Source organism: Varanus komodoensis, unplaced genomic scaffold, assembly GCF_004798865.1.
Source record: "Varanus komodoensis strain SLA01 unplaced genomic scaffold, ASM479886v1 scaffold7_1, whole genome shotgun sequence".
Taxonomy (NCBI): Eukaryota; Metazoa; Chordata; class Lepidosauria; order Squamata; family Varanidae; genus Varanus; species Varanus komodoensis.
In genome coordinates this window covers 2,795,799-2,819,059 of record NW_025336479.1, presented here as the reverse complement: position 1 = coordinate 2,819,059, position 23,261 = coordinate 2,795,799, and the positions used below count along the sequence as shown (strand labels likewise).

The window sequence follows — 23,261 nt, the reverse complement described above, 5'->3', positions numbered from 1 at the left end:
GAAGGTATTTTTATGTGGCATGCAAATGCTAGGCATGGGTAGTCATGCTGTGCATCTGCCTGTCAACCTGCTGGTTTCTGGGGCATTGTTTCTTTAAACATAATGGCTTTCAAAAACAAGCAGTGCGGAAGCCTCTGCCATGTCTTTATTGAGCTTTTGGGGAAGATGCTTCCTTTTATAAACAGTTGTCCTTGGACTGATTTTTCTCTATTTTGCTAGTTTATAAGTTTTTGTGGAAGCTTACAAAGTCAGAATTCTCAGTAAGTACTGGGGAGCTTATTCTACCAGTGGCTGCTTATTTTTCTTTATTAATGATTCCATCCTTGTTGGTATCACTTTTGATGGTCTTCAAAACCAAGTCCTATTTTAAGTAACTATCAAAGTCTCAATGGCAAGACTTGAGACAGATTCACAATCTCAACTATCTGATGTAAAAATGATGCAGTTTTTAAAGGGAACTGATTCTTCAGTTTTTTAAATCAGATATTTAAATCAATTTTATTCAAATTTGTAACTATCATTCTAGCTTTTAAAATCCTTTGATATTTTATCAGCACCAGCATATTATCATTCTCATTTTGTTTCCTTCTTTTGCTTTGCTTCATGTCTCTTTATCAAGATAACAAAGTGGTGCCACAATCCATACTTATTAACAAAATTGCTAGTCCATTAGCCACCCCTACAAGCTAAAGATAATTCACCTTTCTGAGAAACCCAGGCAAAAAGTACTCTGGCCATAGAAAATGGACCATGTCCCGAAACTCACAGAATGGGTAAAACCAAGGAGCCATAAACAACTGAGATACGGTCACATGAGCAGAGAATTTTTCTGCATGATCAGGCAAAGCATGCTCCAACTACATTTTATCTTTTGCAAGTTGGCATGAAGATACTTTGGGCTTTATTTGTTGACAGCAATGCAGGTTTCTGTTTTGACCTATTTTGAGGCAGTGGGTAAAAATCCTGCTGTTTGCTCCCTGTTTCCCATTCAAAAGATGGAGTATGAGCATTTGTACCACAGTGTGGACCAGAGGTGGGTGGTTGTGTTCTCATTTACATCACGCGGACTATCCATGGGTGACAGAATTTTTTGTATTGCAAAGATACTAACAACTGATGTCTTTCTTAAATGCAAGATACTCTGAATATGCAAAACCCCACAAAGCATGTGCTCATCTGAAAGAAGATGTATGAACTGTTCATGGAAGATGAATGAGTGTATGTTCAAGTGCAATTCAGATCATCAAAACTGAAAGGAATTCTTCCACTGGCTGTGGATTATGTCCCTTTAACTGCAACAAGAACAAAAAGGGAATAATATAGGAAGGATTTCAACATGTTCTAAAGTAACTTGAGAGATGGATCTGATTTTCATCTAATTCACTTCACAAGAAAACATAGAAACTTGATCCAGAAAGCTGTTCAATTGGGACCCATTCTGATCCATGTGAAAATGATTTTTTGTTGTTTTATATAGCTTATCCCATGATGCCATCCCTGGAATCACTTCAAGACGTACTGCTCAATGTCTTTTTCATACACATCCTTTCCTCCTTTCAGCAGTAATTTTCATAATGTGCATAAAAAGTGTGGGGAGCAATGTGTTCAGCAGTGTTTAACCTCTATGAAAATAATTATGTATTTCTTGGACCTGCTGATAGCGCTTAATTCTTTCCTCGCTTGCTGCTGCTAATTGCTCTATTGGCTCAAAATTCTTTGCTCAGCAGTTTTTTTGTCGCAGGGCCCCAGAAACACATTTATTAGGGATCAAGGCTAGCAAAGGAAGATGCAATCATCCTGTTTAATCCAAGGAGTCCTTTCATTATTGCTGTTTGGCTTGATGTAACTGAAACTAGATTTAGCAGTATGAAGGGCTTAAAATCCTTTTGACTGCCAGCAGATCTTGGCCTAGTGAAAGACAACTTGCCATTCCTCACAGAACCTGGACTTGCTTATGGAAATGCTTTCTGACTGCATCGCCCATAAGATGTGACTAGTGGAAACTGTTAGATTCTTCAGAGTATCTTGGAAGATGCTGCTAATTCTCTCAAACTGGCAATAGTACAAATGTTATTATCAAACCTATTTCCGTTGTGCCAGCAACTATGATGTGTTTATTGCTGTCTTGCCAGTTACGTCAAAACACCACACACAAATTGGCTGTGGTCCTCTGTCTGGTTATACATTATTACTGAATAGTGTTCACCACCAAGTAAGTTCACAATAGGCTGTGTTTCTGCAAAGAGTCTAGCAAGGAATTTAACAGCTCTTGTTCTCAAGGTTGTGGTCCCCTCAATGAAAGGTGCACAGGAAGTAAAGAGGATGATTTCAAGTAGGGCGTGTGTTATGACTATTGCAGCAAAACCAACAAGAGTCTTGTGTTTCCTTAAAGACTAACATGTCAATTCCAGTATAAATTACAGTCTCATTTGATAGCAACATGTAGTATTATGGACAGCATCATATTTATCATATTCAATACATATTGGGGGAGCAGGTGGAGGGAAGAACTGTAGACTGTGGTCAGAAAGTGTACAGACCAAACTTTGGAGATGTGGTCAGTTGCTTCCATTTAATAATGACACTAATTCATAGCTATCATTCTGGGCATGGAACCTTGAGCTAAAACATTGTCCAGGGCCTCGCTTTCAGGGCCAGTACCAGAAAATTAAGAGTGAGGGAAGGTACAGATGTAGAGTTAAATTGTGGGCACAATTTCTGAAAGAGAACTATAGTTCACCCTAATGCTTTCATCCTAAATACATTTTTTCTTGAACTAATTCTTGTTGATTTTGATAAAGTTAACGTCCAGGTAACACATTATATAGCAAGCATTGAACAGCTACATTCAAATTACAATTAGGAAAAAGACTTTCTGAAGCTAGAGTTCTGACAAACACTCCCTTGGTGTACAAATTAGGCGGATGACACCAGTGTGTTTCTGTAGAAAGCACTATTACTTTTGACTTGAGGCAGATAGAACCAGGAATCCAGGTTCTTAGTGAGAGGAAGCTAACAGCAAACTTGAGACAAGACAGCTCCAGAGAGACTTCTTCCTCCGGGTGTCATGTCCTCTGCAAACCTAGGTCTGGCCTGCTAGTATGATCACACAGGTGCCCAAAAAAGCATGATACAGACCAATTTCTCACCCTATCCAGGCCTTGGAAGCCTCTTTTGTGCCTCTGCCTGATAGTTACGCTTCTTTTTTCTTTCCTTTCTTGATTGAAGCAGCTCCCCTCCCCATAGTTCACTGGGAGTGTTCAGTCCGTAGCTCTCAAGGAACAGGCCAGGCGCTGGAAAAATGTGTGCCCCCCACCTCTCACTGGCTTACAACCTGCAACAGAAGAGTCACAGCCTGCCCACCCTTCTGGATAATGTTTTAACAGTCTTCACTCCAGCTTGAAATAAAGTTTCTGAACTCTTGCTGTAGCAAACAAGGTTTGTTGTAAGATGGAAACAGGTTCAGCAAGACTTTACCAGTAGTATTAAATCATTTGTTCCCTCTGGCTGCTGTGTTAACACCTTCCTGTTTTGGCATAATAGTCTTGCTGTCTACAAATGGGAATGACCTCCATTTAACTCATTTCAATTTGCTTCTCAGTCAATATTCATAGGACTTCTGCTATAAGCAGTTAAGGTGGGGTCCCTCTTTGTTCTTTGGTGTAAGTTGCTCCATTAAACTATGGGGGAGAGCTGGATGTCAGTGGCATAGAAGGGAGCCTGAGGTCAGCCACCAGTGCTCCAAAATCTCTTCCCACCTCTCAGTTGAGTTACTGACAAATGAGCCTTGATTGTTAGAGGTGGGCAACTTCTGAGTCAAAACATCTGGAGGGCCACCGCTCCCACCATCCCTAGCCAGCATAGCTAATAGTGATGGTCCCTGTGAGTTGTAGTCAAAACATCTGGAGGGCCATAGGTAGCCGACCCACACAATAGAGGATTTAAATAGCATCCCTCAATAAAGTGCCTTTCTTTCAAACAACTCCAGGAGCCCAGCAGATGGGGGAAATGTTTTGTTTAAATTTAAAAAATTAAATTATAGCCCATTTAACCCAAATATATTGCAGTTATTCGTTTTATCCACACACAACCTTCACATCTCTCTCCACATCCCTTTCAACAGCAGTGCGGCTGTGCTTTGACTAGCTCTAGAGAGCATTGCCTGCAGTCAAAAGAGGATACAGGACTGTTTGGTGCCTACCTCACCTGGGTTGCAATGCAGGCGACATCTGCTGAGCGAGCAAGGCCTATTTGAGATGATGCGCTGCCATCTGCAGGACTGCTTGTGCATGCGATTATCATAATCTCGATGGCTTGCAGATCTAACCATCAGGATGTGGCCATGGTTTTATGCTGCCTGATAGTTCATAGAAGGTTAATATCAGCTTGTAGCACCATCCGGCACATTTTCCTCCTTGAACATGCTCAGGAAGTGTACATAAGAAGCAAGTGGTGAAAATCCCTCTACGGTGCAACTTTAGATGCAATGGTAGTTCTGCCCCTGGAGGCAACATTGACACCCCAGGCTTTAAGGAGGGGAGAGACCTTTTGTGCTTACAATGCTGGCCAGGAGTGGGAAGCAGACCCAGTTGCCAGAACCTTATGTCCTGGCTTGATGGTCAAATACTGAAGGTGTGTTGTTAGCCTGTTTCAAATGCAACAAAAATCAACTTTTGTCTAAAGTAGGGTGCAGAACTTAAGCCCTAGGGTCCCAATCCTGGCTTCAGGGGTTGCTTAGATGGACATGCCCCCAGCCCATAGACTGGAATGCCTCTGGTAGGGTTAGTTACGGGACAGTATAAGTTTTAAGCTAAAATATGTGGGTATTTTGGCCTGCCCCTTTTGCATTCACTTCTGCCCATCATGGGTAGCCCTTCCTTTGACATGAAATTCAGTCCTCTGCCTGAAAGCAGTTCAACATCCCTGATCTCTAAGCTCTGGGCCCTTCTTTAATTAATAAAAAAGGAACAGGATTTATATTCAGATTAAGATACATTTCCAGTGTTCTCCCTCTCCCCCCACAGTACAAAGTTGGATACATTTGGAAGCATAATGGAGCAGTCAGATTGGAGATAAGAGTGTCTTAAGGTGCAATCTGACAAATACTTTGGAAACTGCTTTAGGCTTGATTTTCTTGCATCTTGATTAATGGAGTTCCCACTAAGCTGAGCACGGACAGCACTGTGCCAATAATATAAAAGGAAATGAAAGGAGATGGAATAGAAAGAGAAATGAATGTGACTGATTTCTATTTTTTGGCTCACCCACAAACTCTAGAATTTAACTGCAGTTCGGCTGCTCTGCTATTATTGCACAATAAATGGGGCTTGACGTTTCCTGCCCAATTTAGAAAAGGGGACAAACTGTGGATGTGCCTATCAGCCCTCCGGATATTTCCCAGAGACCTGTATAGCCACATGCTTCTTGGTCGGTTTGCATCCCAGCTCCAAAATATCACAATGGCTAACTGTGCGGTGGTCCCCGAGCACTTGAGAGACTATATATAGAAAGTGGTTTCAACGCTGCTGCAATGCAGTCAGGAGAGAAGTGGAACACTGCTATCTAGCTAAGCACCGAGGTGAAGTGGAGGCTATTATAAAGAGATCTCTTGATCACATCATGCAACATGGTTTTAGAGAAGCTCTCATATTGCTCTACATTAAAAATTCAGCCAGGATTCCTTGAGCTTTAGAAAAAAATCCTTTGTATTAAAACATCAATTAAGATCTGTAGGAACGGCTGCCCTTAGTATAGATCCACTGATCACGGAAAGTGCCCTTCGGGCTGTTTTCTGCTATGCCGACAGAACTTGCTTGGAGGATAGGCACTTACAGTGACCAGCCTTCATCTTCAAACCAGGTGGTCATAGATCAGAAATTACAGAACCTGACATTTCCAGTATCAAGTTGCTGGCCCTCATGATAATAAATTTAAACTGCATACAATTCAAGAATATTTGCCCTTTGAGTAAACAACACGGGAATGCTCTGAAAGCATTTGGCACTATAAGAAAATACCTTCTAATTAGTCAACATGTAGTGGACACATGATCGGATATGTGCAGGCTGAACCTCTGCACATTTATTCATAAGTAAGTCCAGATTTCAGTGATGGCTTACTCCCAAATAAGTAAGCACAATATTTTTTAACATTGACAATAAGAAAAGGTTTGCTGGTTAAATTTGTCAAGGTACTATTTAAAAAGAGACCAAAAATCCAGAAAGAAGAAATAAAGGATGCATAAACTTTAGACTTCTGACTCATGACTTTAGAATTGTAGGATTGGATGGAAACCAAGTATTAGCTAATCTACCAGAACTGTGACAGGATTTTGCAAACTCAGAACATTCCTAATATATTGATTTCTATATATCACAGTACTGGAAAAAATGTTAAAAATAGCTTGACTTTAGTGTTTGAGCATGTAAAAAGCACACACTGCACTTTTCACTCCTTCAAGATGAATGAATGCATGCTGGTGTCTGAATGAGTGCCTACTGCAGTGTGAGTGATTTGCTAAATTTCATAGTTGGGCCATTTTTCATCGTGGCACTATCAAATAATTCCTCCTCTTACACAACTAATAAAAGTACAGGAGCATATACTCTTTTCCTTTTCTCCTTTGCATCAGGTCACCATAAGTGTTCCAAAAGCAAGAGCTTTTGGAAAAGAACTGTGAGAAGTTGTGAGGAGTCCTGCTAAAAGTATTCCAGCCAGCAAAAGACCTTCCCTTGCATACACTGGAATCAGGAAACAAGCTAGGAAGATGGTCAGACTGTAAGATGATAAGGGAGTGAAGAGAAAGAACCTTGGATCATGAGGACATAATCCATTGCATATAAATAGATTATCTCTGAGCAATGTGCATGCCCTTACAAATGGAGCAAAAGTTGGGAAAGGGTTACAGTGATTAGGGAATTCTGTATTGGGGAATTCTGAACAACATGGATGCTCGTCCAAGTCACTGAACCTCTGCAGCAATTAGAAGTTGGCTCCTGGCTGCCTGATCATCGCTTCCATCCCTTCTGGTCAGCCCTCCCCGCTGCCAGAATGGCTTCTGTCGGGCAAGTAAAGTAGTGGTGGAGGTCCATTGCTGAACTGATCACATCCATCACCTTTGGCAGCTGAATTCTGAGGAGGGAGCAAATCCCTCTTCCCACTGCAATCTCACTCATTCTCCCTTCAAATCTGCTCTGGAGCATCTGCAGAGGAGGGGATATGGGAAACTCCATTTGTGTGTGTCTGCTTGCAAAGCACTGGATTATTATTATTATTATTATTATTATTATTATTATTTCTATGCCGCCCCTTGCCGAAGCCTCGGGGCGATTTATTGGTGAGGGAACACACTGTGTATGTGAAACATGCAGCCACATGTGGTTTTCAGAGCTCTCCCCTGTAACCAGCCAGTGCCCTAATGCCCCCATCTCCCTCTCCCATTAATGATTTAGCTGTTATTATTATGTGCTACCAAGTTTTCTCCAGCTTAGTGACCCTGTGAATGGATATGCTCCAAATTGTCCCATCCCTGACAACACTGCTGAGCTCTGGCTTCTTTAATGGAATCAATCCATCTCATATTTAGTCATCTTCTTCTGCCTGTGACTTTCCCTGTCTTCACCAGGGAGCCTTGCCTTTTCACAATGCGCTTGAAATATGACAGCCTCGGTTTCATCATTTTTATTTCCAGTGGAAGTTCTGTGTTTATTCGATCTAAGACCTACTGGTTCGTCTCTCTGTTGATCCATGGCATGCACAAAGCTCTCCTCCAGCAGCATGTTTCAAATGCATCCATTTTCTTCTGTTAGCTTTCTTCACTGTCCAGCTTTCACACACATACCTACTGATTGGGAATACAACAGTGTAGATGATCTTATTTATTTTTTATTATTTATTTATTAAAACATTTTTATGCCGCCCCATTCGCCGAGGCCTCGGGGCGGCTTACAACAATAAATTACAATAAATATAAACATTAAAAATACAAAAAATACAAATCTTGGCCTTGCTCTCCAGTGAAACATCCCTATATTGGATTATTTTTTTCTAGCTCCTTCATTGCTGCCCTTCTAAGCCTCGGTCTTCTTCAAATTTTTGGCTGCAGTCTCCCCTTGAACTGATGACTGAGCCAAGGCATGCAAGATCTTTCACAATTTCAGTTTCTTCATTGTTGACATTATAATTGCATAATTCTTCTGTACTCATTATTTTTGTTTGCCTGGTGTACAGCTGCTGTCCTGCTTTTCACTTTCTTCTTTCACTTTCATCAGATCATTTCAATTCATTGCGACTTTCTGCCAGTAATATGGTATTATCTGCGTATCTTAAATGATTGATGTATCTTCTGCCAAGTTTCACTCTTCCTCTGAACCTAATCCATCTTTCCTGCATACAGATTGAACAGATGGGGAGCTAAAACACACCCTTGTTTAATGACTTTGCCTATAGAAATCAATTAGTTTCTCCATAGTTTGTTCTAACTGCAGTTTTTTGTCCACAACATAGGTAATACATCAGGACAATCAAGTGCTAAAGCAAACCCTTTTTAAAAGAAGGATTCATAGCTTCTCGTGATGCACACAGTCACTAATGATTACCGAGAAAGCTTTCTTCTGCCTGGAGAAAATGCAAAGGGCAATCTAGTCTGCACCAGCAGCGGGCGCCCTCTGAGCCACCATCGCATGTTGTTTTGAGGCACAAAATGTTGCCCTACCGCTCTGTACAGGCTCAAATGCACTTTCAGCAGTTTTTCAGACTGAACAAGTTCTCCGTCCCTTTGCCCCTTGTTTCAGAGTTGGTGGAATGATTCCCACAAAACCAAACATACTCTGCAATTAGTAGGTTGTCTGCTTTTAAACACTTTTTGAACGTGTTGGTCAGAAACAACTGCTATTCCAGCTGCAGAAAAATGACGTTTAATAAATGAATCATGGGATACACCCACCCGACCTGCACCCCAAGCGCCCAGAAGCCAGAATCTTTCATTTTTCCAAACGCGAGAGAGGGACTATTTCTCGTGGCGTAGATTTGTCCTGGCGTGGCAGTTCCGAAACAGAGCGCGGAGGATGTTGCGATGACCTCCTAGCAACCACAAACGCTGAAGTACATCAATCAAACGGCCGGTGATGTAAACAAAAGCACATGGGCAGCTAGAGCGGCGAATCCTGGAACGGGGCGGTTTGTCTCGTAACCAATAGAATGTCAGGACTCGAAGCCAGGCTCGATTGTGACGGCAGAGACGGCTCCCTTCGGCGCTCGGCTGAGGGTCGCCTGCTCTGCTGCGAGTCGAAGTTGGGGAGGAGCTTGGGACAGATGCCCCAGCGCAGTAAAGAGGGAGTGAGCTAACGTTGCTTCGGCCTACCGGAGCTTTAAAGGAGCTCTTTAAATAAGCGTCGCTCATTTGGAAAGAAAAGGGATGGAAATGGAGCAAAATCACATTAATAATCCCCAAGGAGCTGCTGTTTAGCGAAACGTTGATGAAGTGAGCTAGCTCACTCGTCTGCTCCAAGAGCATCTTTCTTGTGAAGAAGGAAAATATTATATTGAATTATACTTTCTGTGGTTAATATGAGCACAGATCTATATATTTCTTAAAAACAGATTTTATTTTTTTACATTAGGCAAGCAATTGTCACCCTTAAGGAAATTGTTCTGAACGGGTGCAAAAATGTCTGTCAAAGTCACCTTGTATGAGTTGGCAGACCTCTCCATTGGGACGCCAGAGATTGGTGTTGTTAATTTTAATGCCCTCCATGCCCTTCTCCATGCCATCCTGAAGCACTTCAACATTCAAGAAATTAAAGCGGATGTCAAGGTGGATAAAGGCCCACCATCCAAACCAGAAATGCTGGCTGCTGCAGTTGGTGATCTATTAGCAGAAGAGGCGTTGCGGAAGGAGAAAGGGGACAAGGGAGGTGCACTGGGTGAAGATGCAGATTCCCGACTTGCTGACTTGGAAAAAAAACTGTTTCTGCTGGATGCTAATCTCCATGGCATGGAAGATAAGGTCAATGGGATAGAAGACCAAGTTCAAGGAGTCCAAGATCAGGTTCAGGGGGTCCAGGATAAGGTCCAGGGAGTGCAAGACAAAGTGAAAGGAATGGGGAAACAGCTCAAAAGCTTCGAACAGCAGGTTGCTGGCCTGGAGAAACTGCCTTCCGGAACCGAATTGCTGGAGAAGGCCAGGAGCGGCTCTGGCAGTGCTGTGGCTGACATGTGGCAAATGATGCAAATGCAGAAAAAGGTGGAAGCCAATGAGAACGGCATCAATCAGGTATGTGGACTTCAGCAACATGCCACTTGATACAGAGATTCGCCAAAATCAGATGAAGCATTTGCTCTAATAGTAGTTCTTGTTTGCATTGAAATCATTTATTTATTTCAAACATTTGTATCCCGTCCTTCTGTGCAAGCGCTCAGGACGGCTTACATAGTATAAAATTAAAATACAATAATAAAACTACAATTATTAACATATAAAACTGAATATAAACTAAAAAGAAAAAATAGAAAATTTCATTTATTCATATTTCAGTCTAGGGATGCCTCATCTTGTGGGAAGTATTTAAGAAAAGGATTCACTATGTTTCAGATCTGACTTCATATACAAGCAAATTCTGGCCCTCCAGATTTTTTGTCTACTTCTCCTGTCAGCCCTAACCAGCAAAGCCATCAGAGAGGTAGACAAAAAAAAAAAAAAAAACCTGTATCAGGGAGTTGGAGGATAATGCATCAGAAAGGCCACAGGTTAGCCACTCTTCCTTATCTTATTCCTAGGAAACACTTCAAGAGCACCTTTAGTTACTATAAGAAATAACAGAATAACTACAACAAATGTTACCAGAGTGTTCTAAATATATTTATAGGCTAAAACAAGAGTAGACCATTGAACCTTGTGGTGATTCTGGCCTTCCCACTCCCAGCTGTCTGGTATGATAACCTTTTGTGATTAATAGTTGCTTCATACTAAGGTTCACTATCTTTGAGATCAGGACTGTATTCCTGTGTTACAAGCCAGTTACCTTGTGCCCTATTCTCCCCCAGCACTCTTAACATGCTTTCCTCACTTCCTCAGAAAAACATGCAAAATGTGACATGAAGGAATCCAACCAAGGTATCACATCTCTAGATGTACAAATACATTCTGCTAGGCAGGTAGCTGGGAAGCCGCTACAAGTGCGTTGGCGTGTACAGTTAGTGTTTCAAGACCTACTGCCAAAGCCTTCTAGAGTAGTCTTTCAGCATCACTCTCCTTTCCATAAATGAAAAAATAATGGCCATCCTCAGACAGTAACTGGAAAAGAGCGAGTACAAAATTATAAAATACATTCAAAATCATCGCAATGTCAGCAGTTGTCATCTACATAAGCATGGTGATGGCCATCATTGTCTGAGGCAAGGAACTGTCTCAGAGGCTCCCAAGAGGCGAGACCCCATGGCTCCCATCCAGTGAGAATTCATTGATATTGGACCAGGATTGTATTTGAATTTCAGTTATTGAAAAACTGAAATTAGTTCTTATTATAACCTTGTCATACATGATTTTTTTCCCGCAGCTTTGTTGTGTTGGCTGCTTTTAAAAGCAAGAGGTAGGTTAAATCCCGATTCCTGATATCTTTTTGTTTAGCAGACAAATTAGCGAGAAAGCCCAGATCTCTGCTTTTAAGTCAAAGGGAAGATATTTTCATATTGCTTAAGAGGCTATCATGCCTTTGTTTTATTCTCCTCTGCAAATGATCTGGATGCACATTCCTGACATCAGTTCTCTTTTTTGTCCTAAATTTTCCATTCTCCATTTCTGAAGCACTGTGATTCTAGAGCTTCTGTGAAAGTTCTTGGAGCACCTGAAGCTTCACTTGTTTCCCTCCCTAGAGATGACACATCCTGGAATAAGGAACAGAGGCATAAAACACTTTCCCCCATGGAATGACTTAACATAACTTTGTGAAAATTCACTTTGCCATTTACTTAACCGAGTCTTTGAATTATGATCAATATCAATATTATTAACTGAAGACTATCCATATTTGGCATGGAAAGACTATTAAGATTTGATAGAAGAAAGCAATATGGCTACAGTTAGTTTAACAAGAACAGCACAGAGCCTCGTGGCACCTTAAAGACAGATAAATGTATTATGGCATAAACTTTTGTGGACTAGTCCACATCATCAGATACCTGAAATTTGACTGATCCTGAGTACCTGATTCTGAAGTGAGGTACGTATGTATGCATATAGACCCACATGTGGTTGTGGTGGGTGGGAAGCTAACAGTCAAATAGAAAGAAACAAGTTTAGATGGTGATAGTTATTAACAGTGCACATTCACAAAAAAAATACAAACATTACTGATATACCAACACACACACCCCTGAGATATATTTATCATGCGGATTTATGGACAAGTGACCCCTGTGAAGTCCTACCTGTCTTCCCTTCTGGAAACTGCTGACTTCCTATTAATTGAACTTTAGGAAGGCAGAATTTATCCAGTCTGCTTCATACCTTCTTCAGATTCAGTTCAGCATGGTATTTTATTGAAACTTATTCTTGTTTACTTCATTATATTTTGAATACTTCATACCTAGGTCATTAGATTAAATTAACTTACTTCTATGAATATTTCTTTAAAGCACTGAATTATAAATGTGCTGTGGTTTCATTTACTTATTATCCATAAATAGTTACATCTGATGGGTAGATGCTAAAACTTCAGTTGGATTTACAAAATAGGGAGTTATTCTGTTGCCCCTAGATAACATCTGAGGAGCCATAGTATTTTTTCATGTCCAGATCCGAGGCCAGAGACTGAGAGTGCTGGGAGCTGTAGAAATTTTTCCTGCCCAAACATAGATAGGATTGTACCTTAGATTATTTCAAGCTTTTTTAACCAAACAGTATACTTATTGAAAGTATTGTGATTAACATTTGATTAAGCAGTACATCTCTGTTCAAAGCACACAAACTAGAATTAGAATCAATTCCATTGTTTCCTGTTTCCTTTAACACAGGCCCTCAAAGGGTATAAACTGAGTTTGAAGAGGCATGCTAGCAACTAATTTTTCAAATTTCCCTCTTACATTTACAAAACCATTTGTGCTACCTCTGTCATTTCTTCTAGGATGCCTTGTGGGTGTAATCCTATGCATGTTTAGCCAGCAAAAAGGCCCTACAGCTCTCAGCATTCCCCAGCCAGTCATTTTGGTTGAGGAATGCTGGGAGATGAAAGACTTTTTCCATCTAAACATTTGTGCATAGGCTTGGGCCCTTAGGCTGTAGGGAAATGGAAGGGAAGTGCTTATTTTCCTGGCAATCTGAAAAATCTAGAGAATTTGTTACTTACATAAGTCAGGAGCTGATGAAACAAAGTTAAAGGCACATGGGCCAACATGAAAAACTGCCAAGGTGTTGCTGAGACCGTGTGCCCCCACCCCAGATCTTCCTTTTGTTAGAACTGGTGAACCAGAGGCAGTTCAGCTGGTGAACTATGAGGTATGCCAAGAATGGCTCCCAGCAGAGAGGGGTTTGCGACAGGCATCTGCTGGAACAGTTGCCATACCTTGCATTCCCGAAGAAGTTTCCATTAGTTCTAGAGACTCTGCCTTGCATGAATGCACCAGTGAACCGAACAGGCTCCACTCCTCTCGCTTTTGGGAAGCTGATGTATTCCTGTGTGTGCTAAGATCCCAGCACTGCACGCTGGGCATGTAGGAGGAAATTCCCCTGCTATGTGTTGAGGGGCCAACTCTCAATAGCAGAGTGAGGCAGCTCTTCACACCTGTTCCTTGTGAACTCCCCCAGCAGGTATTGGTGGTGCCATCCTGCTACAGCTGTTGAAGTAAGTTCCAACAGCCAGCCCAGCCGGCTTCAATATGTAGAATGGGGGGCATCTTATTCTTCACTTTAAGAAGCTGGGGAGAACCTGTTGTTAAGAAGCTATCTCCTCATCCATACCCAGATGTCAGAATCAGCCTTCTAGTTGGTTACATCTGGTCATCTCCAGTGTAGTAGACCCAGGTCTTTCTTGTAATGAATGTAGCTGAACCTTCTTCAACCTGATGTGCTCCAGATGTGGTGGATGTGAATTCCCATCAACCCCAGCCCACAGAGCTAACGTCCAAGCAGATCAGGAAAGCCTGGAGGTGTAGTTCAAGCCACCTGGAGAACACCAGGTTGGGAAAGGCACAGCTGGTGCAGAGTTTTGCACCTGAGCTTACGTGATCTGGTTAAAATCCTTGCTTGGGTGAAGAAAGGGGTAACTGAAGCATGGACAGCCTTGGGTCAGTCACCATCCCTAATCCTATGTTTGTCTACTTAGATTAAGTCCCATTGAGTTCCACAGGACTTGCATGCAATTCACCCAAGCAAGTGGGAATGGCATTGCAGTCTGAGTCTTGGTTCCCGGCTTGTGGGAGGATATAGCATTGGCCCACTTTGCAGGGCTTTCAAGTGGGCAAGCAAGATGCAGACTGAAAACAGCCCTTACTCTGTGGAAAGATGTAAATGGAACATATTGAAAACTATTATAGATGCAAAGGAGGCATGAACAACAAGGCCGAATCTGTGCAAAACAGCCTGTGGGTTAATGAATGGAGAAGGCTCATGTCCACCAGCTTCTACCAAAAGCTTGCAAGGGCAAGTCTGCACTTGATTCTTTAGTGAGGTGTCTGCTGCTCTAATTTTTAACTACCTCCTGAGTCATAAGGGCACTGAAGAGGGAAACAGAAAGTACTAATTTAACTTTTGGACCAATATTTCATCAAGCTGGCACCTTGGTTGTACAGCCATGCCAGAACAGCATGCCCTAACCAGTCATGCTAGCTGGGAGTAGAAGTTAATTGTATCTGGAAGGGCACCAGCTTGGCGAAGACTGATCCACATCAATTGAAATAGCTGGTTCTGGGTCTCCTACTCGGAGAGGCTTCCCCTCAGGCTAGATAGATGTTTGATCATTCCTTTCAGTAGTTCAGTTGTAGCCTAGGGAAGAAGGCCCAAATTTTCAGCAGTGGACAATGGGCATCCAAGCACCACACCGTGTGTATGACTATGTTTGGGGAACATTGCTGAGAACATGCATAGCAGTCACATGTGATGGATTTGTTTATTTTTATGGCCACCATGAGAACTAGAAAGCTGACTGTGCACTTTACCTACCCACATGTTCTGTTAAAGTTAGGTCTGCCCAGGCTGCCCAGCTAAAAAATATACTTGCTGGGCATAGCCAGGTGACTGTTGCAGAATTCAGGCATTTGGATTCCCCCCAGGGGCCTGACGAGGGTTGCACCTGTGCTACCTCCAAGTTAGGAGGAGTGGCTTGGGCAAGGTGCGGGTGGGGCGGGGCTTCTCTAACAGCACCTTCCTCCTCCTCTTCATTGGCTTGCTCACCTGTTGCCCCTGCTCATTCATTGCTCCCCCTCTGGGCCTGACACCCAACTTCTCCCAGGAGGAGAGGCTGGGACTTCTTTCGCTTGCTGAGCGCTACCCCTGCTTGTTCAGAGAGGGCAGGTGAATTGGCAGCGGCAGCAAGAGCCAGAAGGCTCCAGGGATCAGACATGGCCCCTCCTGGTGCGTAGGCCTTGGCAGGTACCCGACAGCACCAACTTCTGATGCCAACCCTGGAGGGCAGCTTGACCAAAGAAGAGCGGAAGGCAAACCACTAGATGCTGGCTGGTACACGATTCTACAGTTGCTTCTTTGTCTGTTATTACATTTTTATCCAACATTTTCCCACTTTGCAAAGAGCCCAAGGCAGCTTGCTTGGTCCTCCTCCATTTAATCCTCACAACAGCTCTGTGAGGAAGTTAGGCTGAGACTCGGCGACTAGCCTGTCAGCACCATCCTTCCATCCATCCATCATTCATTTCATTTTTGTACCACCCAACAGCCACAGTCCCAAGTGGGGACTAAAACCTGGGTCTTTTGAACCCCAGTCCAACACCCTAACCATCACACCACACTGGGTCTCAGTTGTTTAAACATCTGGACTGTTCTGTAATATCTTCTAATTCAATGGTTAAAAATTAGACTTCTTAGCCATTGCTGAAGGGCTGGTTTATGTTTCCTTTTTGAGCTAGGTTGGTGCTGTTCCTCCCTCTTCTCCCCATTTAGGTGCCGTTGCCGTACCCCAGCACAGCCTCCCCTGCCCCAGCGACTTTGCAGCAAGTGCGTGAGGATGGGGAGTGCTGAGATCTGGTTGTGGGGCTCTCATGCCATGTCTGTGTTGGTCCTCAGAGATCTTAGGAAAACCAGGGGCTTCTGTAAGCTGGAAATCATCTTTAGGCCAACATTTAGAGGAGTCCATGTAGTTGTGCCTCCACCGACCTCTTTTTCTCTCCCTCCTTGTATGGCAGGCCATGTCTCTGCTGCAGGATTTGTTGGACGAGACCGGCAACATGAAGTCGGCCACAGGCAACTTGGAGGATGAAGTACAAAAAATTAAGGAGCACTTAGCCTTGGTAAAGGACACCATGCCTCATGTTTCCTTCTGTCTAATTGCTTCCCATTGGGTCCACCTAACCTCTGGGAGCTCACTGGGCCAAAAAAAAGGTCATGGTAATGTTGTTTTTGCTTTGCTCTTCTATTTCATATGCCTCCTGGTTTCTGTATGATAGAATTAATTAATTTGTGAGTATGTGTTTTGTTTTTCTATGGGCTTTGGGTGGCTATATTTTTGAGCAAAAATTAAGAGGTAGCTTAGAACACTGATTTTCCTTAAAGCAAATGGACAATAGGAAGCTTTAGTTTATGACTTTCAAGATAGTATCACAAACAATTAGCTGTGCTGGCTATGGCTGATGGGAGCTGTAGGCCAGAATGTCTGGAGGGCCACAAGTTGCCCTCTTGGTGTACAGTAAACATGTGGCTTTGAAACTGAAAGAAACTGGTTGGATTAGGGCCAGACTGCTGGTGATGTTGATTACTTTGCCCCTGAATGCACCATTTCTCTTTTAGAATTAACACAGGAAGTAGGAGTGGGCTGGATCCAGACCCTGACTTGGGGGGTGATCGGGAGGTATCCGTATTATGCGCTCTATGCTGGCAATGTTCATCTGGGGGTGGGGAGAGAGTTCCTCCTGAATCCAGTGGAAGATTTCCCCTGTGCAATTTGCAGGTGCAGGACAGGAAGTGACCTGGTCCTGGGCTGGAACAGGGATCCAAGGCTGAAGCATCTCAGAGCTCCTGCTGGGTTGGCCACTCGGTTAAAGAAATCAGACTTGATTAATCACATGAACTCTGAACAATTAGTCAATAAATAAGTGATGGAATCTGCGTACATTAACTGAATAAAACAGTACCTGTGGAGGGTGGGGGGAGGGGAAAGAATTATTTATGTTTTATTCTGAGATAATGCCCAGCAGGGTCCCTGTGGATACAATCTCAGGAGCGGTGTTCCCTCCTCTGCAAGAGGAAGACAGGAGGGGTGCTTCTTTCTTCCTTCTCCAACCTGTGCCTGCCCTTTTGACATATTGGACTGCAGCTAATGATTAAACTGTCTGGGAATGATGGGAATTGCAGTCCCTAGAGGGCACTAGGTTGGAGAAAGTTGGCTTATTCTAAGAAGATGCCTGCCACTCAAGTTTGCAAGAAGTTCTGTTAAAAATAATTAAGACACACACACATGCGCACCGTATTGTGCAGTTAATCAGGCCACCTTTTAGATCAGCGCCAACATTTTAATTGATTCAAGCAGTGTTACAGCCCTCGGAAATCTTAACACAGTCCTACCCCTGATCCAAACTCTGGAGAACCCGAGAGTAATAAGATCCCCTCACTCTCTGGAGACAATTAGCATACCAAGGGGATACCTTCTTGCTATAGTAAGTTATGGCTTGCTAAAGAAACATCTGTATTCACCCATATTCTGCAGATCTTGAGGTTATTTGTTCGCCTTTCCTGTCTGCACATTTTGCTGGATGCTGCAGTATTGGATAAATCTGTTTCAATGTGGTGTCTGCTCCATCCTCTATAGAAAAGGAAGTGGGGTCTGATTTAATAAAGGGGAAATGGGGTGGAAGAATGGCTCATGCCAACACTTTTCCCCATCTACTGCTTACCTTCCTATGCTCCCCAGTGGGGGTCACTTCCAGTATCAGAAATGAGGTGGGAAGAGAATCATTTCAGGAGAAAGACTGCAGGTAAGCAACAGGGCCCTAAATAACGAACATGTCTTTTGTTCATTATTTAGATTCCTGCATTTAAAGGGATTGGTTGACTGCTTTTGTGCCTTGTTTGGCCTTTTACATTTCTGGTTTTGCAGAACAGAGATGCTTGGGTCAAGTTGTAGAATGCCCTGAGCCTAGCTGTAACCCCAGAGGTATGAGAAGTCACTCTGGCCTTTGTTAATCCAAGAGGCCGCATTGCAGCTTTGTTGTGTCATCCTGTGTATTTTTGAACAATATTGAATACATAAATTCACATCTAGTGGCGCTCTCTTGAGAGCAGTTCAGCTCTCCAGTGCAGCTTTTGTTTTCTTGTTCTCTAGGAAACCATATGCATATATTCCTTTCCCTACAGGCTTGTATGCCAGGCTTGTTTGCTGTGAATTGGCCATCCAGAAGGGTGTTTGGGGGTTGCCCTTGTTTTGATAAGATTTTTTCCCCAGGCACTTCATTTCTTGGAGGCAAACCAGGTGACATGACTAAGTGGAGACAAGATAAAGGTATATAAAGGTGTGTGGAGAAAGTGGATAGTAGACATCTTTCCCCCTCTCCAATAGTACTAGAACCTGGGGTCATCCCATGATAGGTGAGAGATCCAGAAATAGAAAAGGAAACGCATCTTCATACAGCATAGTGAATTAGCTTCCACAAAACTAAAGGTAAGGTAAAGGTAAAGATTTCCCCTAGACATGAAGTCCAGTCATGCCTGACTCTTGGGGGCGGTGCTCATCTCCGTTTCCTAGCCGAGGGAGCCTGCGTTTGTCCGCAGACAGTCTCCATGGTCATAGGGCCGGCATGGCTAAACACCGAAGTGCACAGAGCGCTGTTACCTGCCCACTGAAGTGGTACCTTTTTATCTACTTGCACTTGCATGCTTTTGAACTGCAAGGTTGGCAGGAGCTGGGACGGAGCAACGGGAACTCACTCCGTTATGCAGATTCGAACCGACAATCTTTCGATCAACCAGCCCAGCAGCACAGTGGTTTAAACCACTGCGCCACCTGCATCCCTAGATGGCCTTACAGAGGCTTTAGACATATTCATGGTTAGGAAGGCTACAAATGGCTGCATTCTCACTCCAATGTCAGAGGTAGCGTACCTATTTATCTCTGAGGAATATGGCAGGAAGGTGCTGTTGCACTCATGTCTGGCTTGTGGGTTTCCTGTAGACCATGGGCCCTCAAACTATAGCCCGCGGGACGGATCCAGCCCACCATGGCCTTCCATCTATCCCGCACCGCTGTTACCCGCCTGTGCGCTTGCTGTGCACGTGGGGAGGTGGTGGCTCGCTCGCTCGGAGATGGTTTTGGACTCGCTGGGAGATCTCCGAGCGAGTGAGCCGCCGCCGCCTGGTGCATGCCCCCAGGCACTCCCGCCTCACTGGCCCACAAGGGTCACTGCAGCCTTTCAACTGGCCCCCTGTTCCAAAAGTTTCAGGACCCCTGCTGTAGACGGTTGGCTGACCACTGTGTGAACGAGATGCTGGACTAGATGGACCCTTGATCTGATCCAGCAGGGCTCTGCTTTACATTCCCATGGATCCTGAAAGTGTGGGGAAATGGGCTTAACTTCACTATACCCCTAATGCAAGTTTAGGATCTGCTTGCACTCACATCTTATCCCCAGTGTGCATTTTCCCTCCATTCCACAGATAGACCCCCGGGGGTTTGATGATCGCCTGCAGTCTTGCTTAAGTGACCAGCTGAGCTTGGATCACGATGTGGTATGTTCCTGCAGTTTTTCTTTTCCCAACCTGTGAACAGTCTGTGTGCAGATCACAAACAACTCCCTTCTCCCCTTTTAGCAGTCCTCGGGGAATATCACGATAGTGGTCACTGGACCAGTCTGGAGCATGTTGTTTCTGCATTGTGGGGAGCCCAGCTGGACACAGGTGTCCCTCTTGTTTATTTTGTGTCCTCCCAAGCCTTCTGCTGATCCACCAGGTGCATAACTTAGGAATCTGCCATGCAGATGCACCTTCAGTGGCTTGTGGAGACAGTGCTCACCAGTGCCTCTGTGAAGGATAAGGCCACTAGTCTTGTGGGCCACGGTGGGAACAGAATGAAGGGTTAGATAGGCCTTGGATCTCTTTCAGCACAGCTCACTTCTTATGTTCATATGACCCCACTCACATGCGGCTTGTGGGACAGACTGTATGGAATATGCACACTGAGCTCCCCCATGTAGCGGTCTCGCCACGCTGGCCTTAAAATAACATGATTGTTTTCTGCTTTAATGTACTCTCCAAATATTGGCCGGAGAATTTCTGAACCGCCTCAGAATCCAAAATCCTTCATGGAGGTGAGTGCAATGGTCTCACTAGCATTTCTGTGCGGAAGAAATGGTGACTTTCTGTTGTTTTTTTGTTTCTCTCCAGAAAGATTTAGAGAAAAGACTAAGCCTATTTCCTTCTCCTGAGGAAATGAACAATATGGTACGGTGGGAAGTCCTTGAGGATGTTCTTGTAAAAGGGAAGATAAGCCCAACTCCGGTGGGTAGAATTCTTCAAACCAAATGAGAAAAACTTTGCATACGGTAATTTGCTGCAGGTACTTCTGTGCTGATTGTCTACAGTGCAGGGTGCCCAAAGTGGCTCACAGTGTTAATTTATCAAAACACCTGCCACTTTGGAAAAAAACGGTTTTACAGAACTTATTGGGCATATTTGTGTTCTATTTATTTATGTATTCCACATTTTTAATTGTTAATATATTTCTAAGGGGAGACCTGTCTTGCTATGAACCCGCCTGGCTATTTAATGCTATAGGAGAGGGCCATTTGAATGGCAGAATCCTAATGGCTGGGTATGCACAGAAAGGCTTTCTCCTGTTTTTTCCTGAGCTAGAGAAATGTACTACCTCAAGAATTACCGTTGATCCCGATTCTCTTGGCCTTTAGAAAGCAGTATAAGGATGCATCTTCTCAATGAAACTTTTTGAAATGTGGCATGTTTAAATGTCTTTATGTGGGCAGTATTCAGTGGCAACCAACCATGAGGAGCCAATCTCAACAGCTAGGATTTGTTTGAGGGAGCTCTGCTGACAATGCCCCCTTTCCACTTGTTTTTGGAACTTGCCCCCAGATGCTCTAACTTGCTGCTGCAGATACAGTGTGCAACGGAATCAGTGGGGCTGGCCACACACGGAAAGGAAGCAGCTGTGGGCCCTGCACACTCAAAAGGCAGGACTGGATGCTGCCTGTAGTGATTATTGTTGCAGAGTTTATTGTTTAAACTGCTTGATGGCTTTTTAGCCAAGAATATTAGTATCAATATTAGTCTCTGCACAGACCCCTATATATTGTAAACCTCATTCCTACACATCCTTTTCACTCTGGCCCCACATCTTCATTGTGTACAAAAAGCATTTTCTATTGTTGCATTGTAGAGTACCTTTCTTCAACATTTCATAGACAGCATTAAATTGGTCAGATTGATGTTGAATTTGGGCTCATTTCTAGAATTTGAAAGATGAAAGATTGGTGAAATGGGGTCACCATCAAATGAAATGATGCCTGTCAACCTGAATTTGCTGGATAGTGTACAAAACTGAGACTGATTCACAGTATTAAAATACAATATAATGATTAAGTGCACCAAAGGAGGGGGAACAGCAGCAGCAGCTTCTGCTGCTCCAAAAACCATTTTTTCTGCCATTGGAAACATGAGATGAAATAGCAGCTCAGAGTTTTAAAAAGCTTTTTATATTTAAAAAGGCTCAATAAACAAACAGGCCTTCATCTGGGAACAAGTGAAACAAAAATGATAACATGATAAAAGTCATAACCAGCTCATGTAGCCTGCTTGGTGATGGACATGACTGTATCTGACAGATTTGTAACTAGTTTTTCAACCATTCTTTCATCTGGACTAGTCAAAAGAGGATAATAACTTGCTATTTCATATCCGAATGCTATTGCAGGGTAGAAGTACCTGTCAGAGTTTCAGGGACTCCTGCTTTACCCAGACAATATCAGTATTGAAATGGAATTCTCAAATCTGCCCTGGGGTACTGTGACAGGTAGAACATTATGTCTTGTGAACAATCACACTTCATGAGTTTGTATATTCTTCCTACCAAGCAAGGAAGATAGTGAAACGTCACAGTCATGTGGAATTCTGTGAACCATGGGGGAACAGCCAAGTCCCAGAGAAGATACATCTTGCCTTTCAGTATCCTACTGTCTTTGAGGATACCTCAGGGCTAACCCCTTTCCCCCTGAGGTACCCTTAACTTAAACCAGAACAGCTCTTGGACACCCATTTAGCAGTAACAGCTGAAGCATCATTAATGCTTTCCTTTCCATAGACCCACATGCAGCTAATGCCCCATGAGACTAGTTAGGGCAAACTGTGTAGCCACAGAGAACATTTATGTGTATAGGCAGGCATCTACCAAACAAACTGTGCTGTGATGCTACCATAGTTTCATCACTCAGGGTCATCTGTCCAAAGTACAGATCTGAAAACCATTCCTGTATTCTTGGAATGGCCTGTCGATTGACGGCTTACTCTTTGTTGACTGGTTGGCGCTCAGGCCCATTAGTGCCATTTTGTGGCCTGTGGCATGGGACTCCATGCCCTCTTTGCTCTGGGCAAGCTGCTTCATAATGTATCACAGAATTCACTAGACAGCATCCTGTGAACTTTTTAGGCTCCGTGTTAGTGGTTCAGAGGCAGAATTCATATGCAACCTCCCAAGTAGCCAGTCTTGGTTCGAATTCTGCCTTGTATTGAAGCATTGTCTTGGGTAGCCATTAGCAACCAGGAATTGCATCGCAGTGACTATAGGGCGCATGATTGCTGCATAAAGGCAGCACAGGCCGGCATCTGGTTTGCACAGGGTCAGCCTGCAGCCCCAGTGAGAAACCTCCAAGTAGGACATGGGGGCACTAGCCCCTCGCAGTTGTGTTGTTCAGCAACTGGTATTGAAAAACATTCCTCCTGCAATACTGGAGCTAATACACAGCCATCATGACTCTCGGCCATTGACAGCTTCCCCCCTATGCATTTTCCAATCCCCAAGGCCATCCACGTTAGCAACCCTCCCCGCATTTTGTGGTAGCAGATTCTGTACTTTAGCTATGTGCTTTGCGAAAAAGAA

At 43.5% G+C, this 23,261-nt stretch overlaps 1 protein-coding gene across 1 annotated transcript in view; it reads left to right on the top strand.

Annotated features, from left to right (window-relative positions):
* Nucleotides 1-9,378: 9,378 nt before the first annotated feature.
* QRICH2 (glutamine rich 2) overlaps nucleotides 9,379-23,261 on the top strand; it is a 48,512-nt gene continuing 34,629 nt past the window's right edge. The window contains exons 1-4 of the mRNA XM_044453920.1: nucleotides 9,379-10,273; nucleotides 16,351-16,455; nucleotides 19,811-19,882; nucleotides 20,537-20,650. Coding sequence (XP_044309855.1) covers nucleotides 9,668-10,273; nucleotides 16,351-16,455; nucleotides 19,811-19,882; nucleotides 20,537-20,650 — 897 coding nt within the window. The 5' untranslated portion in view covers nucleotides 9,379-9,667. The remainder of the gene's footprint in view (nucleotides 10,274-16,350; nucleotides 16,456-19,810; nucleotides 19,883-20,536; nucleotides 20,651-23,261) is intronic.